Source organism: Salmo trutta, unplaced genomic scaffold (genome assembly GCF_901001165.1).
Source record: "Salmo trutta unplaced genomic scaffold, fSalTru1.1, whole genome shotgun sequence".
NCBI lineage: Eukaryota > Metazoa > Chordata > Actinopteri > Salmoniformes > Salmonidae > Salmo > Salmo trutta.
Window position 1 is genome coordinate 176,525 of NW_021823237.1, and position 16,932 is coordinate 193,456.

General features: G+C 52.3%; 1 protein-coding gene and 1 pseudogene across 1 annotated transcript in view; both read right to left on the reverse strand.

The window, feature by feature from the left end:
* The window catches only part of LOC115189803 (low-density lipoprotein receptor-related protein 6), a 31,699-nt gene that overhangs the window by 744 nt on the left and 14,023 nt on the right, over positions 1–16,932 (reverse strand). The window contains exons 3-7 of the mRNA XM_029748316.1: positions 15,466–15,663; positions 11,483–11,679; positions 6,852–6,983; positions 3,629–3,855; positions 2,959–3,128 (exon numbers count right to left, since the gene is read on the reverse strand). Coding sequence (XP_029604176.1) covers positions 2,959–3,128; positions 3,629–3,855; positions 6,852–6,983; positions 11,483–11,679; positions 15,466–15,663 — 924 coding nt within the window. The remainder of the gene's footprint in view (positions 1–2,958; positions 3,129–3,628; positions 3,856–6,851; positions 6,984–11,482; positions 11,680–15,465; positions 15,664–16,932) is intronic.
* On the reverse strand, positions 14,025–14,667 carry LOC115189866 (guanine nucleotide-binding protein G(I)/G(S)/G(O) subunit gamma-5 pseudogene; annotated as a pseudogene).

Below are 16,932 nucleotides of genomic sequence, written 5' to 3' on the forward strand. Positions count from 1 at the left end.
TGGGGTTAATGATGGAGCTCAGGACAGATAGACAGATATGAGTCTTCAGGTTGGGGTTAATGATGGAGCTAATGATGGAGCTCAGGACAGATATGAGTCTTCAGGTTGGGGTTAATGATGGAGCTCAGGACAGATATGAGTCTTCAGGTTGGGGTTAATGATGGAGCTCAGGACAGATGGACAGATATGAGTCTTCAGGTTGGGGTTTATGATGGAGCTCAGGACAGATATGAGTCTTCAGGTTGGGGTTAATGATGGAGCTCAGGACAGAGATGAGTCTTCAGGTTGGGGTTAATGATGAACAGATTTCACACATTTCAGTTGTATAACTGACTAGGTATCCCCTCCCTCCCGGACCCAGTACGAGACAGCGGTTATCCAGCGACAGGATCCAGTACGAGCCCTGGTTGAGGGTTAGTATAGGAGACAGCAGTTACCCAGTACGAGCCCTGGTTCAGGGTTAGTATAGGAGACAGCAGTTACCCAGCGACAGGACCCAGTACGAGCCCTGGTTGAGGGTTGGTATAGGAGACAGCAGTTACCCAGTACGAGCCCTGGTTTAGGGTTAGTATAGGAGACAGCAGTTACCCAGCGACAGGACCCAGTACGAGCCCTGGTTTAGGGTTAGTATAGGAGACAGCAGTTACCCAGTACGAGTCCTGGTTCAGGGTTAGTATAGGAGACAGCAGTTACCCAGTACGAGCCCTGGTTTAGGGTTAGTATAGGAGACAGCAGTTACCCAGCGACAGGACCCAGTACAAGCCCTGGTTTAGGGTTAGTATAGGAGACAGCAGTTACCCAGTACGAGCCCTGGTTCAGGGTTAGTATAGGAGACAGCAGTTACCCAGCGACAGGACCCAGTACGAGCCCTGGTTGAGGGTTAGTATAGGAGACAGCAGTTACCCAGCGACAGGACCCAGTACGAGCCCTGGTTTAGGGTTAGTATAGGAGACAGCAGTTACCCAGTACGAGCCCTGGTTCAGGGTTAGTATAGGAGACAGCAGTTACCCAGCGACAGGACCCAGTACGAGCCCTGGTTGAGGGTTAGTATAGGAGACAGCAGTTACCCAGTACGAGCCCTGGTTTAGGGTTAGTATAGGAGACAGCAGTTACCCAGTACGAGCCCTGGTTTAGGGTTAGTATAGGAGACAGCAGTTACCCAGTACGAGCCCTGGTTCAGGGTTAGTATAGGAGATAGCAGTTACCCAGAGACAGGACCCAGTACGAGCCCTGGTTCAGGGTTAGTATAGGAGACAGCAGGTACCCAGCGACAGGATCAAGTACGAGCCCTGGTTTAGGGTTAGTATAGGAGACAGCAGTTACCCAGTACGAGCCCTGGTTCAGGGTTAGTATAGGAGACAGCAGTTACCCAGTACGAGCCCTGGTTTAGGGTTAGTATAGGAGACATCAGTTACCCAGCGACAGGACCCAGTACGAGCCCTGGTTCAGGGTTAGTATAGGAGACAGCAGTTACCCAGTACGAGCTCTGGTTCAGGGTTAGTATAGGAGACAGCAGTTACCCAGTACGAGCCCTGGTTCAGGGTTAGTATAGGAGACAGCAGTTACCCAGTACGAGCCCTGGTTTAGGGTTAGTATAGGAGACAGCAGTTACCCAGTACGAGCCCTGGTTCAGGGTTAGTATAGGAGACAGCAGTTACCCAGTACGAGCCCTGGTTTAGGGTTAGTATAGGAGACAGCAGTTACCCAGTACGAGCCCTGGTTCAGGGTTAGTATAGGAGACAGCAGTTACCCAGTACGAGCCCTGGTTTAGGGTTAGTATAGGAGACAGCAGTTACCCAGTACGAGCCCTGGTTCAGGGTTAGTATAGGAGACAGCAGTTACCCAGTACGAGCCCTGGTTTAGGGTTAGTATAGGAGACAGCAGTTACCCAGCGACAGGACCTAGTACGAGCCCTGGTTGAGGGTTAGTATAGGAGACAGCAGTTACCCAGTACGAGCCCTGGTTCAGGGTTAGTATAGGAGACAGCAGTTACCCAGTACGAGCCCTGGTTTAGGGTTAGTATAGGAGACAGCAGTTACCCAGTACGAGCCCTGGTTCAGGGTTAGTATAGGAGACAGCAGTTACCCAGCGACAGGATCCAGTACGAGCCCTGGTTCAGGGTTAGTATAAAAGACAGCAGTTACCCAGCGACAGGACCCAGTACGAGCCCTGGTTTAGGGTTTGTATAGGAGACAGCAGTTACCCAGTACGAGCCCTGGTTTAGGGTTAGTATAGGAGACAGCAGTCACCCAGTACGAGCCCTGGTTCAGGGTTAGTATAGGAGACAGCAGTTACCCAGTACGAGCCCTGGTTCAGGGTTAGTATAGGAGACAGCAGTTACCCAGTGCGAGCCCTGGTTTAGGGTTAGTATAGGAGACAGCAGTTACCCAGCGACAGGACCCAGTACGAGCCCTGGCTTAGGGTTAGTATAGGAGACAGCAGTTACCCAGTACGAGCCCTGGTTCAGGGTTAGTATAGGAGACAGCAGTTACCCAGCGACAGGATCCAGTACGAGCCCTGGTTCAGGGTTAGTATAGGAGACAGCAGTTACCCAGTACGAGCTCTGGTTCAGGGTTAGTATAGGAGACAGCAGTTACCCAGTACGAGCCCTGGTTCAGGGTTAGTATAGGAGACAGCAGTTACCCAGTACGAGCCCTGGTTTAGGGTTAGTATAGGAGACAGCAGTTACCCAGTACGAGCCCTGGTTCAGGGTTAGTATAGGAGACAGCAGTTACCCAGCGACAGGATCCAGTACGAGCCCTGGTTCAGGGTTAGTATAGGAGACAGCAGTTACCCAGGGACAGGATCCAGTACGAGCCCTGGTTTAGGGTTAGTATAGGAGACAGCAGTTACCCAGCGACAGGATCCAGTACGAGCCCTGGTTTAGGGTTAGTATAGGAGACAGCAGTTACCCAGTACGAGCCCTGGTTCAGGGTTAGTATAGGAGACAGCAGTTACCCAGCGACAGGATCCAGAACGATGGCTCGCGGTTCGTCCAGGTCCTCCGATATGAGGATCTTCCTCATGGTTCCGTTGAGGCGCGTGACCTCGATGCGGTCCGTTCCCGTGTCCGTCCAGTACAGGTTCCGGGCGATCCAGTCCACCGCGATGCCGTCAGGATGGTTCACCTGAGAGAGGAGAGATCAGGTTAGAGTAGATCCTCATGAATGTTGTTCTGGAAGAAGCTCTGCAGAGTTGGTCACTAGCTGGCACTTCCTGCTGCTGTTACCAAATGTAGTAACTATCTGGCCCAGCTGTTAGCGACCTGCTGCTGTTACCAAATGTAGTAACTATCTGGCCCAGCTGTTAGCGACCTGCTGCTGTTACCAAATGTAGTAACTATCTGGCCCAGCTGTTAGCGACCTGCTGCTGTTACCAAATGTAGTAACTATCTGGCCCAGCTGTTAGCGACCTGCTGCTGTTACCAAATGTAGTAACTATCTGGCCCAGCTGTTAGTGACCTGCTGCTGTTACCAAATGTAGTAACTATCTGGCCCAGCTGTTAGCGACCTGCTGCTGTTACCAAATGTAGTAACTATCTGGCCCAGCTGTTAGTGACCTGCTGCTGTTACCAAATGTAGTAACTATCTGGCCCAGCTGTTAGTGACCTGAGGTTCGGATGACTGACCTGTGAGGTGACGATGAACTGAGGGTCAGAGCCGTCCAGGTACGACCTCCTGATGGCCCTGACCTCGTCGTCCGTCCAATAGACGTGTCCGTCCACCGGGTCGTAGTCGATGGCGATGGCGTGGCGGATGTCGTCCGTCTGGAGGATGACGTCGGTGAAGTCGGGCGTGTCCAGAGAAATGCGGCGCAGGTCAGTCCGTCGGGCCAGGAGGAGGAGCTGGGTGGCACCTGGAGGGGGGAGAGAGGAGAGGTGAGTCACCTGGAGGGGGGAGAGAGGAGAGGTGAGGAGGAGCTGGGTGGCACCTGGAGGGGGGAGAGAGGAGAGGTGAGTCACCTGGAGGGGGGAGAGAGGAGAGGTGAGGAGGAGCTGGGTGGCACCTGGAGGGGGGGAGAGAGGAGAGGTGAGTCACCTGGAGGGGGGAGAGAGGAGAGGTGAGGAGGAGCTGGGTGGCACCTGGAGGGGGGAGAGAGGAGAGGTGAGTCACCTGGAGGGGGGAGAGAGATGGGAGAGGTGATGCACCTGGAGGGGGGAGAGAGATGGGAGAGGTGAGGCACCTGGAGGGGGGAGAGAGATGGGAGAGGTGAGGCACCTGGAGGGGGGAGAGAGATGGGAGAGGTGATGCACCTGGAGGGGGGAGAGAGATGGGAGAGGTGAGGCACCTGGAGGGGGGAGAGAGATGGGAGAGGTGAGGCACCTGGAGGGGGGAGAGAGATGGGAGAGGTGAGTCACCTGGAGGGGGGAGAGAGATGGGAGAGGTGAGTCACCTGGAGGGGGGAGAGAGATGGGAGAGGTGAGGCACCTGGAGGGGGGAGAGAGATGGGAGAGGTGAGTCACCTGGAGGGGGGAGAGAGATGGGAGAGGTGAGTCACCTGGAGGGGGGAGAGAGATGGGAGAGGTGAGTCACCTGGAGGGGGTAGAGAGATGGGAGAGGTGAGTCACCTGGAGGGGGTAGAGAGATGGGAGAGGTGAGGCACCTGGAGGGGGGAGAGAGATGGGAGAGGTGAGTCACCTGGAGGGGGGAGAGAGATGGGAGAGGTGAGTCACCTGGAGGGGGGAGAGAGATGGGAGAGGTGAGTCACCTGGAGGGGGGAGAGGTGAGTCACCTGGAGGGGGGAGAGAGATGGGAGAGGTGATGCACCTGGAGGGGGGAGAGAGATGGGAGAGGTGAGGCACCTGGAGGGGGGAGAGAGATGGGAGAGGTGAGGCACCTGGAGGGGGGAGAGAGATGGGAGAGGTGAGTCACCTGGAGGGGGGAGAGAGATGGGAGAGGTGAGTCACCTGGAGGGGGGAGAGAGATGGGAGAGGTGAGTCACCTGGAGGGGGGAGAGAGATGGGAGAGGTGAGTCACCTGGAGGGGGGAGAGAGATGGGAGAGGTGAGTCACCTGGAGGGGGGAGAGGTGAGTCACCTGGAGGGGGGAGAGAGATGGGAGAGGTGAGGCACCTGGAGGGGGGAGAGAAATGGGAGAGGTGAGTCACCTGGAGGGGGGAGAGAGATGGGAGAGGTGAGTCACCTGGAGGGGGGAGAGAGATGGGAGAGGTGAGTCACCTGGAGGGGGGAGAGAGATGGGAGAGGTGATGCACCTGGAGGGGGGAGAGAGATGGGAGAGGTGATGCACCTGGAGGGGGGAGAGAGATGGGAGAGGTGAGGCACCTGGAAGGGGTAGAGAGATGGGAGAGGTGAGGCACCTGGAGGGGGGAGAGAGATGGGAGAGGTGAGTCACCTGGAGGGGGGAGAGAGATGGGAGAGGTGAGTCACCTGGAGGGGGGAGAGAGATGGGAGAGGTGAGTCACCTGGAGGGGGGGAGAGAGATGGGAGAGGTGAGTCACCTGGAGGGGGGAGAGAGATGGGAGAGGTGAGTCACCTGGAGGGGGGAGAGAGATGGGAGAGGTGAGTCACCTGGAGGGGGGAGAGAGATGGGAGAGGTGAGTCACCTGGAGGGGGGAGAGAGATGGGAGAGGTGAGTCACCTGGAGGGGGGAGAGAGATGGGAGAGGTGATTCACCTGGAGGGGGGAGAGAGATGGGAGAGGTGAGTCACCTGGAGGGGGGGAGAGAGATGGGAGAGGTGAGTCACCTGGAGGGGGGAGAGAGATGGGAGAGGTGAGTCACCTGGAGGGGGGAGAGAGATGGGAGAGGTGATTCACCTGGAGGGGGGAGAGAGATGGGAGAGGTGATTCACCTGGAGGGGGGAGAGAGGAGAGGTGAGTCACCTGGAGGGGGGAGATGTGAGTCACCTGGAGGAGGAGAGAGAGAAGAGGGTCGGGGAATACAGGAGGGGTGGTGGAGAGAGAGAAGAGGGTCAGTGAATACAGGAGGGGTGGAGGAGGAGAGAGAGAAGAGGGTCAGGGAATACAGGAGGGGTGGAGGAGAGAGAGAGAAGAGGGTCAGGGAATACAGGAGGGGTGGAGAGAGAGAGAAGAGGGTCAGGGAATACAGGAGGGGTGGAGGAGAGAGAGAGAAGAGGGTCGGGGAATACAGGAGGGGTGGAGGAGAGAGAGAGAAGAGAGTCGGGGAATACAGGAGGGGGTGGTGGAGAGAGAGAGAAGAGAGTCAGTGGAATACAGGAGGGGTGGAGGAGAGAGAGAAGAGGGTCGGGGAATACAGGAGGGGTGGAGAGAGAGAGAAGAGGGTCAGGGAATACAGGAGGGGAGGAGAGAGAGAGAAGAGGGTCAGGGGATACAGGAGGGGAGGAGAGAGAGAGAAGAGGGTCAGGGAATACAGGAGGGGAGGAGAGAGAGAGAAGAGGGTCAGGGGATACAGGAGGGGTGGAGAGAGAGAAGAGGGTCGGGGAATACAGGAGGGGATGGTGGAGAGAGAGAAGAGGGTCGGGGAATACAGGAGGGGAGGAGAGAGAGAGAAGAGGGTCGGGGAATACAGGAGGGGTGGAGGAGAGAGAGAAGAGGGTCAGGGAATACAGGAGGGGGTGGAGAGAGAGAGAAGAGGGTCAGGGAATACAGGAGGGGAGGAGAGAGAGAGAAGAGGGTCAGGGAATACAGGAGGGGTGGAGAGAGAGAGAAGAGGGTCAGGGAATACAGGAGGGGTGGTGGAGAGAGAGCGTAGAGGGTCAGGGAATACAGGAGGGGTGGAGGAGAGAGAGAGAAGAGGGTCAGGGAATACAGGAGGGGTGGAGGAGAGAGAGAGAAGAGGGTCTGTGGTGCAGGTCTCAGAAGGGAGGGTCTGTGGTGCAGGTCTCAGAAGGGAGGGTCTGTGGTGCAGGTCTCACCGTCTCTGCAGGTCTTGCCGTCCTCTAGCAGCTGGACCCCGGTGGGACAGGCACACTGGTAATACGGTGTAATGGGAGACAGGAGACAGAGATGGGAGCAGTCTCCATTCCTCACGGAGCACGGAGAAGACACTGTCCAGGAAGGAGACAACACTCTGTCAGAGGAACCATTCTACATTATAAAACACCGTTCCTCACGGAGAAGACACTGTCCAGGAAGGAGACAACACTCTGTCAGAGGAACCATTCTACATTATAAAACACCGTTCCTCACGGAGCACGGAGAAGACACTGTCCAGGAAGGAGACAACACTCTGTCAGAGAAACCATTCTACATTATAAAACACACCGTTCCTCACGGAGAAGACACTGTCCAGGAAGGAGACGACACGCTGTCAGAGGAACCATTCTACATTATAAAACACCGTTCCTCACGGAGAAGACACTGTCCAGGAAGGAGACGACACGCTGTCAGAGGAACCATTCTACATTATAAAACACCGTTCCTCACGGAGCACGGAGAAGACACTGTCCAGGAAGGAGACGACACGCTGTCAGAGGAACCATTCTACATTATAAAACACCGTTCCTCACGGAGAAGACACTGTCCAGGAAGGAGACGACACGCTGTCAGAGGAACCATTCTACATTATAAAACACCGTTCCTCACGGAGCACGGAGAAGACACTGTCCAGGAAGGAGACGACACTCTGTCAGAGGAACCATTCTACATTATAAAACACCGTTCCTCACGGAGAAGACACTGTCCAGGAAGGAGACGACACGCTGTCAGAGGAACCATTCTACATTATAAAAAACACACCATCCATTCATTATCACTCGTGTCCCAAATGGCACCCTATTCCCCATTTAGTACACTACATGACCAGACATTATCTCTGGAGAGTACGCTACATGACCAGAGTAGACATTATCTCTGGAGAGTACACTACATGACCAGACATTATCTCTGGAGAGTACACTACGTGACCAGAGTAGACATTATCTCTGGAGAGAACACTACATGACCAGAGTAGACATTATCTCTGGAGAGTACACTACATGACCAGAGTAGACATTATCTCTGGAGAGAACACTACATGACCAGACATTATCTCTGGAGAGAACACTACATGACCAGACATTATCTCTGGAGAGTACACTACATGACCAGACATTATCTCTGGAGAGTACACTACATGACCAGAGTAGACATTATCTCTGGAGAGAACACTACATGACCAGACATTATCTCTGGAGAGAACACTACATGACCAGACATTATCTCTGGAGAGAACACTACATGACCAGACATTATCTCTGGAGAGAACACTACATGACCAGACATTATCTCTGGAGAGTACACTACATGACCAGAACACTACATGACCAGACATTATCTCTGGAGAGTACACTACATGACCAGACATTATCTCTGGAGAGAACACTACATGACCAGACATTATCTCTGGAGAGTACACTACATGACCAGAGTAGACATTATCTCTGGAGAGTACACTACATGACCAGACATTATCTCTGGAGAGTACACTACATGACCAGACATTATCTCTGGAGAGTACACTACATGACCAGACATCATCTCTGGAGAGTACACTACATGACCAGACATTATCTCTGGAGAGTACACTACATGACCAGACATTATCTCTGGAGAGTACACTACATGACCAGACATTATGTCTGGAGAGTACCCTACATGACCAGACATTATCTCTGGAGAGTACACTACATGACCAGACATTATGTCTGGAGAATACACTACAAGACCAGACATTATCTCTGGAGAGTACACTACATGACCAGAGTAGACATTATCTCTGGAGAATACACTACATGATCAGAGTAGACATTATCTCTGGAGAGTACACTACATGACCAGACATTATCTCTGGAGAGTACACTACATGACCAGAGTAGACATTATCTCTGGAGAGAACACTACATGACCAGAGTAGACATTATCTCTGGAGAGTACACTACATGACCAGAGTAGACATTATCTCTGGAGAGTACACTACATGACCAGACTAGGCATTATCTCTGGAGAGAACACTACATGACCAGACATTATCTCTGGAGAGTACACTACATGACCAGAGTAGACATTATCTCTGGAGAGTACACTACATGACCAGACTAGGCATTATCTCTGGAGAGAACACTACATGACCAGACATTATCTCTGGAGAGTACACTACATGACCAGACATTATCTCTGCAGGGTACACTACATGACCAGACATTATCTCTGGAGACTACACTACATGACCAAAAGTATGTGGACACCTGCTCATCCAACATCTCATTCCAACATCATGGTCATTAATATGGAGTTGGTCCCCCCCTTCGCTGCTATAACAGCCTCCACTCTTCTGGGAAGGCTTTCCGCTAGATGTTGGAACATTGCTGCTATAACAGCCTCCACTCTTCTGGGAAGGCTTTCCACTAGATGTTTGGACTTGCTTCCATTCAGCCACAAGAGCATTAGTGAGGTCGGGCGATTAGGCCTGGCTCGCAGTCGGCGTTCCAATTCATCCCAACGGTGTTCGATGGGGTTGAGGTCAGGGCTCTGTGCAGGCCAGTCAAGTTCTTCCACACCGATCTCGACAAACCATTTCTGTACGGACCTCGCTTTGTGCACAGGGGGCATTGTCATGCTGAAACAGGAAAGAGCCTTCCCCAAACTGTTGCCACAATGTTAGAAGCACAGAATCATCTAGAATGTCATTGTATGCTGTAGCGTTAAGATTTCCCTTCACTGGAACTAAGGGGCCCAAACCATTATTCCTCCACCAAACTTTACAGTTGGCACTATGCATTCAGGCAGGTAGCGTTCTCCTGGCATCCGCCAAACCCAGATTCAGATGGTGAAGCGTGATTCATTACTCCAGAGAAAGCGTTTCCACTGCCCAAGAGCTTTACACCCCTCCAGCCGACGCTTGGCATTGCCCGTGTTGATCTTTAGGTTTGTGTGTGCGGCTGCTCTGCCGCGGAAACCCATTTCATGAAGCCCACGACGAACAGTTCCTGTGCTGACGTTGCTTCCAGAGGCAGTTTGTAACTCGGTAGCGAACGTTGTAACCGAGGACGGATGACTGTTTACATGCTTAACGCTTCAGTTAACCGTGGCAGCTGCGGCGGGGCACAAACTTGACTGAATTGTTTGGAAAGGTGGCATCCTATGACGGTGCCACGTTGAAAGTCACTGAGCTCTTCAGGACGGGGTCATTCTACTGACAATGTTTGTCTATGGAGATTGCATGGCTGTGTGGTGGATTTTATACACCTGTCAGCGACGGGGTGTGGCTGAAATAGCCGAATCCACTAAGAATCGGTGTCCACATACCTTTGTATATATACACACAATATGTTAGCCAGTGATCTGATCACTGTGAGGTCACTGTGAGGGCACTGTGAGGTCCATGTGTCGCTAAGGTCACTGTGAGGTCCATGTGTCGCTAAGGTCACTGTGAGGTCGATGTGGGGTCCATGTGTCGCTAAGGTCACTGTGAGGTCACTGTGGGGTCCATGTGTCGCTAAGGTCACTGTGAGGTCCATGTGTCGCTAAGGTCACTGTGAGGTCCATGTGTCGCTAAGGTCACTGTGAGGTCCATGTGTCGCTAAGGTCACTGTGAGGTCACTGTGGGGTCCATGTGTCGCTAAGGTCACTGTGAGGTCACTGTGAGGTCCATGTGTCGCTAAGGTCACTGTGAGGTCCATGTGTCGCTAAGTTCACTGTGAGGTCACTGTGGGGTCCATGTGTCGCTAAGGTCACTGTGAGGTCCATGTGTCGCTAAGGTCACTGTGAGGTCCATGTGTCGCTAAGGTCACTGTGTGGTCACTGTGGGGTCCATGTGTCGCTAAGGTCACTGTGAGGTCCATGTGTCGCTAAGGTCACTGTGAGGTCCATGTGTCGCAAAGGTCACTGTGAGGTCCATGTGTCGCAAAGGTCACTGTGAGGTCCATGTGTCGCAAAGGTCACTGTGAGGTCCATGTGTCGCTAAGGTCACTGTGTGGTCACTGTGAGGTCCATGTGTCGCTAAGGTCACTGTGAGGTCCATGTGTCGCTAAGGTCACTGTGAGGTCTATGTGTCGCTAAGGTCACTGTGAGGTCCATGTGTCGCAAAGGTCACTGTGAGGTGACTGGCTAGACCTAGCTAGCCGATCATAGATCTATTGTCCTAGACCTAGCTAACAGATCATAGATCTATTGTCCTAGACCTAGCTAACAGATCATAGATCTATTGTCCTAGACCTAGCTAACAGATCATAGATCTATTGTCCTAGACCTAGCTAGCCGATCATAGATCTATTGTCCTAGACCTAGCTAACAGATCATAGATCTATTGTCATAGACCTAGCTAGCCGATCATAGATCTATTGTCCTAGACCTAGCTAGCCGATCATAGACCTAGCTAACAGATCATAGATCTATTCTCCTAGACCTAGCTAGCCGATCACAGATCTATTGTCCTTAGACATAGCTAGCCGATCACAGAGAGGAGGAAAAAGGTTCACCGGGGCCCTGATCATTCTATATTCTGTTTGGGAGAGGAGCAAGGTCATTCGCGGTGACTGGGGACCAGCGATCGGCTGTGTGTTCTTACGTAGCGGTTGTCTCGTCTGGCTGTAGACGTGTATGTCCATGGGAGAGAAGATGTCCGAGTGGACCTTCCTCCGATCTTCTCCGGTCTCCTTCTGACACGAGTGGATGGAATGAGTGTTCCAGTCGGTCCAGAACAGAGTCTCCTCGTACAGCGTCAGAGCGAATGGGTGAGGGAGGTCTCCCTTCACCACCACCTCCCTGGAGAGACAGAGACAGACACTAGTTTAGTACTGTGGTAGGAGTAGTCCTCCCTGGAGAGACAGAGACAGACACTAGTTTAGTATTGTGGTAGGAGTAGTCCTCCCTGGAGAGACAGAGACAGACACTAGTTTAGTACTGTGGTAGGAGTAGTCCTCCCTGGAGAGACAGAGACAGACACTAGTTTAGTACTGTGGTAGGAGTAGTCCTCCATGGAGAGACAGAGACAGAGACTAGTTTAGTACTGTGGTAGGAGTAGTCCTCCCTGGAGAGACAGAGACAGACACTAGTTTAGTACTGTGGTAGGAGTAGTCCTCCCTGGAGAGACAGAGACAGACACTAGTTTAGTACTGTGGTAGGAGTAGTCCTCCCTGGAGACAGAGACAGACACTAGTTTAGTACTGTGGTAGGACTAGTCCTCCCTGGAGAGACAGAGACAGACACTAGTTTAGTACTGTGGTAGGAGTAGTCCTCCCTGGAGAGACAGAGACAGAGACACTAGTTTAGTACTGTGGTAGGAGTAGTCCTCCCTGGAGAGACAGAGACAGAGACTAGTTTAGTACTGTGGTAGGAGTAGTCCTCCCTGGAGAGACAGAGACAGACACTAGTTTAGTACTGTGGTAGGAGTAGTCCTCCCTGGAGAGACAGAGACAGACTCTAGTTTAGTACTGTGGTAGGAGTAGTCCTCCCTGGAGAGACAGAGACAGACACTAGTTTAGTACTGTGGTAGGAGTAGTCCTCCCTGGAGAGACAGAGACAGAGACTAGTTTAGTACTGTGGTAGGAGTAGTCCTCCCTGGAGAGACAGAGACAGACACTAGTTTAGTACTGTGGTAGGAGTAGTCCTCCCTGGAAAGACAGAGACAGACACTAGTTTAGTACTGTGGTAGGAGTAGTCCTCCCTGGAGAGACAGAGACAGACACTAGTTTAGTACTGTGGTAGGAGTAGTCCTCCCTGGAGACAGAGACAGACACTAGTTTAGTACTGTGGTAGGAGTAGTCCTCCCTGGAGAGACAGAGACAGAGACTAGTTTAGTACTGTGGTAGGAGTAGTCCTCCCTGGAGACAGAGACAGACACTAGTTTAGTACTGTGGTAGGAATAGTCCTCCCTGGAGAGACAGAGACAGACACTAGTTTAGTACTGTGGTAGGAGTAGTCCTCCCTGGAGAGACAGAGACAGACACTAGTTTAGTACTGTGGTAGGAGTAGTCCTCCCTGGAGACAGAGACAGACACTAGTTTAGTACTGTGGTAGGACTAGTCCTCCCTGGAGAGACAGAGACAGAAACTAGTTTAGTACTGTGGTAGGAGTAGTCCTCCCTGGAGAGACAGAGACAGACACTAGTTTAGTACTGTGGTAGGAGTAGTCCTCCCTGGAGAGACAGAGACAGAGACTAGTTTAGTACTGTGGTAGGACTAGTCCTCCCTGGAGAGACAGAGACAGACACTAGTTTAGTACTGTGGTAGGAGTAGTCCTCCCTGGAGAGACAGACACTAGTTTAGTACTGTGGTAGGAGTAGTCCTCCCTGGAGAGACAGAGACAAAGACAGACACTAGTTTAGTACTGTGGTAGGAGTAGTCCTCCCTGGAGAGACAGAGACAGACACTAGTTTAGTACTGTGGTAGGAGTAGTCCTCCCTGGAGAGACAGAGACAGACACTAGTTTAGTACTGTGGTAGGACTAGTCCTCCCTGGAGAGACAGAGACAGACACTAGTTTAGTACTGTGGTAGGAGTAGTCCTCCCTGGAGACAGAGACAGACACTAGTTTAGTACTGTGGTAGGAGTAGTCCTCCCTGGAGAGACAGAGACAGACACTAGTTTAGTACTGTGGTAGGAGTAGTCCTCCCTGGAGAGACAGAGACAGACACTAGTTTAGTACTGTGGTAGGAGTAGTCCTCCCTGGAGAGACAGAGACAGACACTAGTTTAGTACTGTGGTAGGAGTAGTCCTCCCTGGAGAGACAGAGACAGAGACTAGTTTAGTACTGTGGTAGGAGTAGTCCTCCCTGGAGAGACAGAGACAGACACTAGTTTAGTACTGTGGTAGGAGTAGTCCTCCCTGGAGAGACAGAGACAGACACTAGTTTAGTACTGTGGTAGGAGTAGTCCTCCCTGGAGAGACAGAGACAGACACTAGTTTAGTACTGTGGTAGGAGTAGTCCTCCTTGGAGACAGAGACAGACACTAGTTTAGTACTGTGGTAGGAGTAGTCCTCCCTGGAGAGACAGAGACAGAGACACTAGTTTAGTACTGTGGTAGGAGTAGTCCTCCCTGGAGAGACAGAGACAGACACTAGTTTAGTACTGTGGTAGGAGTAGTTCTCCCTTTTTTTAAAATTGTTTTTATTTTTTTTTTAGAGAAAGAAGAATGTTAATTTCTAAATACAAAAAGTCAAGAACAATGAATAAAATAGATTAGAAAAGGCACAATCATTTACTTGAAAACCACACTGTGCCATGAAAAATAAACCCGTCTCATCGTAACCTCTAAGGTGGTTGGCTGGAAATAGATGGCACGTCTTCCTGACATGTTCTACACTTCATAAGATTTTGTGGCAGTGTGAGGAGCAGTGTTGAGGTCAACTTTTTCCCTGTAGCATCAAAACGAAGGCCAAAGAATGCTGCGGTCTGTCTTATGAGTCGTCCTCACAAGAAGGAGCACACCTTCTGTGGTCTGAAGGGGTTTGTACCGGAGGAGACCCCAGTGAGCAAGGGATCCTGGAGGGCATTTTGCATGCAGAACTGCTGAAGGTCTGCAGCTGCTTGGGACACCTTCACTCTGTTTATGCTTCAAAACGCAGCTGCTGGACAATTTGCTTCATCACAACGAGGTTTGTAATGAAGCGCTGGGCTGTTAGCTCGACGGACGCGTAGACAAAGCACGCCCCTACAGCCTGTCCGCTACAGCCTGTCCCCTACAGCCCTTCCCCTACAGCCCATCCCCTACAGCACATCCCCTACAGCCCATCTCCTACAGCCTACAGCCCATCTCCTACAGCCCACAGCCCATCCCCTACAGCCCACAGCCCATCCCCTACAGCCCACAGCCCATCCCCTACAGCCCATCTCCTACAGCCTACAGCCCTTCCCCTACAGCCCACAGCCCATCCCCTACAGCCCATCCCCTACAGCCCATCCCCTACAGCCCATCCCCTACAGCCCATCCCCTACAGCCCACAGCCCATCCCCTACAGCCCTTCCCCTACAGCCCACAGCCCTTCCCCTACAGCCCTTCCCCTACAGCCCACAGCCCATCCCCTACAGCCCATCCCCTACAGCCCATCCCCTACAGCCCATCCCCTACAGCCCTTCCCCTACAGCCCATCCCCTACACCCTATGTAGAGGCTCCATAGAGACAGGAAGGGGGGTTAGAGGCTCCATAGAGACAGGAAGGGGGGTTAGAGGCTCCATAGAGACAGGGAGTGGGGTTAGAGGCTCCATAGAGACAGGAAGGGAGGGGGTTAGAGGCTCCATAGAGACAGGAAGGGGGGTTAGAGGCTCCATAGAGACAGGGAGGGGGGTTAGAGGCTCCATAGAGACAGGGAGGGGGGTTAGAGGCTCCATAGAGACAGGAAGGGGGGGTTAGAGGTTCCATAGAGAGGAAGGGGGGTTAGAGGCTCCATAGAGTCAGGGAGGGGGGTTAGAGGCTCCATAGAGACAGGAAGGGGGGTTAGAGGCTCCATAGAGACAAGGGGGGGTTAGAGGAAGGGAGGGGATTAGAGGCTCAATAGAGACAGGAAGGGGGGTTTAGAGGCTCTATAGTGATTGGTTGGCTGATTACTGTACCTCCCAGTGCCGTCCAGATTGGAGCGATGTATGAAGTTGAACTTGGCGTCCGCCCAGTACAGTTTCTCCCGGCTGTAGTCCAGCGTGAGACCGTTGGGCCAGTAGATCTCCTTATCAATGATCATGGCTCTGCTTGTACCGTCCATCCCCGCTCGCTCAATCTTAGGGACCTCGCCCCAGTCCGTCCAGTACATGTACCTGCAGAGGAGAACGTGTTAGTAAAGAACCCACCAACTTTTACCCGTAACTCGGTCCGTGTCTCGGACTGAGCCAGGCAACACCGCCTGGCTGGGAGCTGTTTTTACTGTCAGGCAGCAACACCGCCTGGCTGGGAGCTATTTTTACTGTCAAGCAGCAACACCGCCTGGCTGGGAGCTGTTTTTACTGTCAGACAGCAACACCGCCTGGCTGGGAGCTGTTTTTACCGTCAGGCAGCAACACCGCCTGGCTGGGAGCTATTTTTACTGTCAAGCAGCAACACCGCCTGGCTGGGAGCTGTTTTTACTGTCAGACAGCAACACCGCCTGGCTGGGAGCTGTTTTTACCGTCAGGCAGCAACACCGCCTGGCTGGGAGCTGTTTTTACTGTCAAGCAGCAACACCGCTTGGCTGGGAGCTGTTTTTACTGTCAGGCAGCAACACCGCCTGGCTGGGAGCTGTTTTTACCGTCAGGCAGCAACACCGCCTTGCTGGGAGCTGTTTTTACTGTGAGGCAGTAAACACCGCCTGGCTGGGAGCTGTTTTTACCGTCAGGCAGCAACACCGCCTGGCTGGGAGCTGTTTTTACTGTCAGGCAGCAACACCGCCTGGCTGGGAGCTGTTTTTACCGTCAGGCAGTAAACACCGCCTGGCTGGGAGCTGTTTTTACTGTCAGGCAGCAACACCGCCTGGCTGGTAGCCCCCATACTGCTCTAACAATATGCTATGTGGTTCGTAAGGACATCGTAGCCCCCATACTGCTCTAATGATATGCTATGGCCCCCATACTGCTCTAATGATATGCTATGTGGTTCGTAAGGACATCGTAGCCCCCATACTGCTCTAACGATATGCTATGTGGTTTGTAAGGACATCGTAGCCCCCATACTGCTCTAACGATATGCTATGTGGTTCGTAAGGACATCGTAGCCCCCATACTGCTCTAACGATATGCTATGTGGTTCGTAAGGACATCGTAGCCCCCATACTGCTCTAACGATATGCTATGTGGTTCGTAAGGACATCGTAGCCCCCATACTGCTCTAACGATATGCTATGTGGTTCGTAAGGACATCGTAGCCCCCATACTGCTCTAATGATATGCTATGTTTGTTCACTCTGATTACAATCATGAATAATCCTCTATTATAGTTACTATAGTCAGAGAGAGCTGTTAAAACCCTCATCAAAACCCTTATCTATAGTAGAGCTGTTACAACCCTCATAAGGACATCGTAGCCCCATATAAAGCCCTAAATACAGCCTGGAC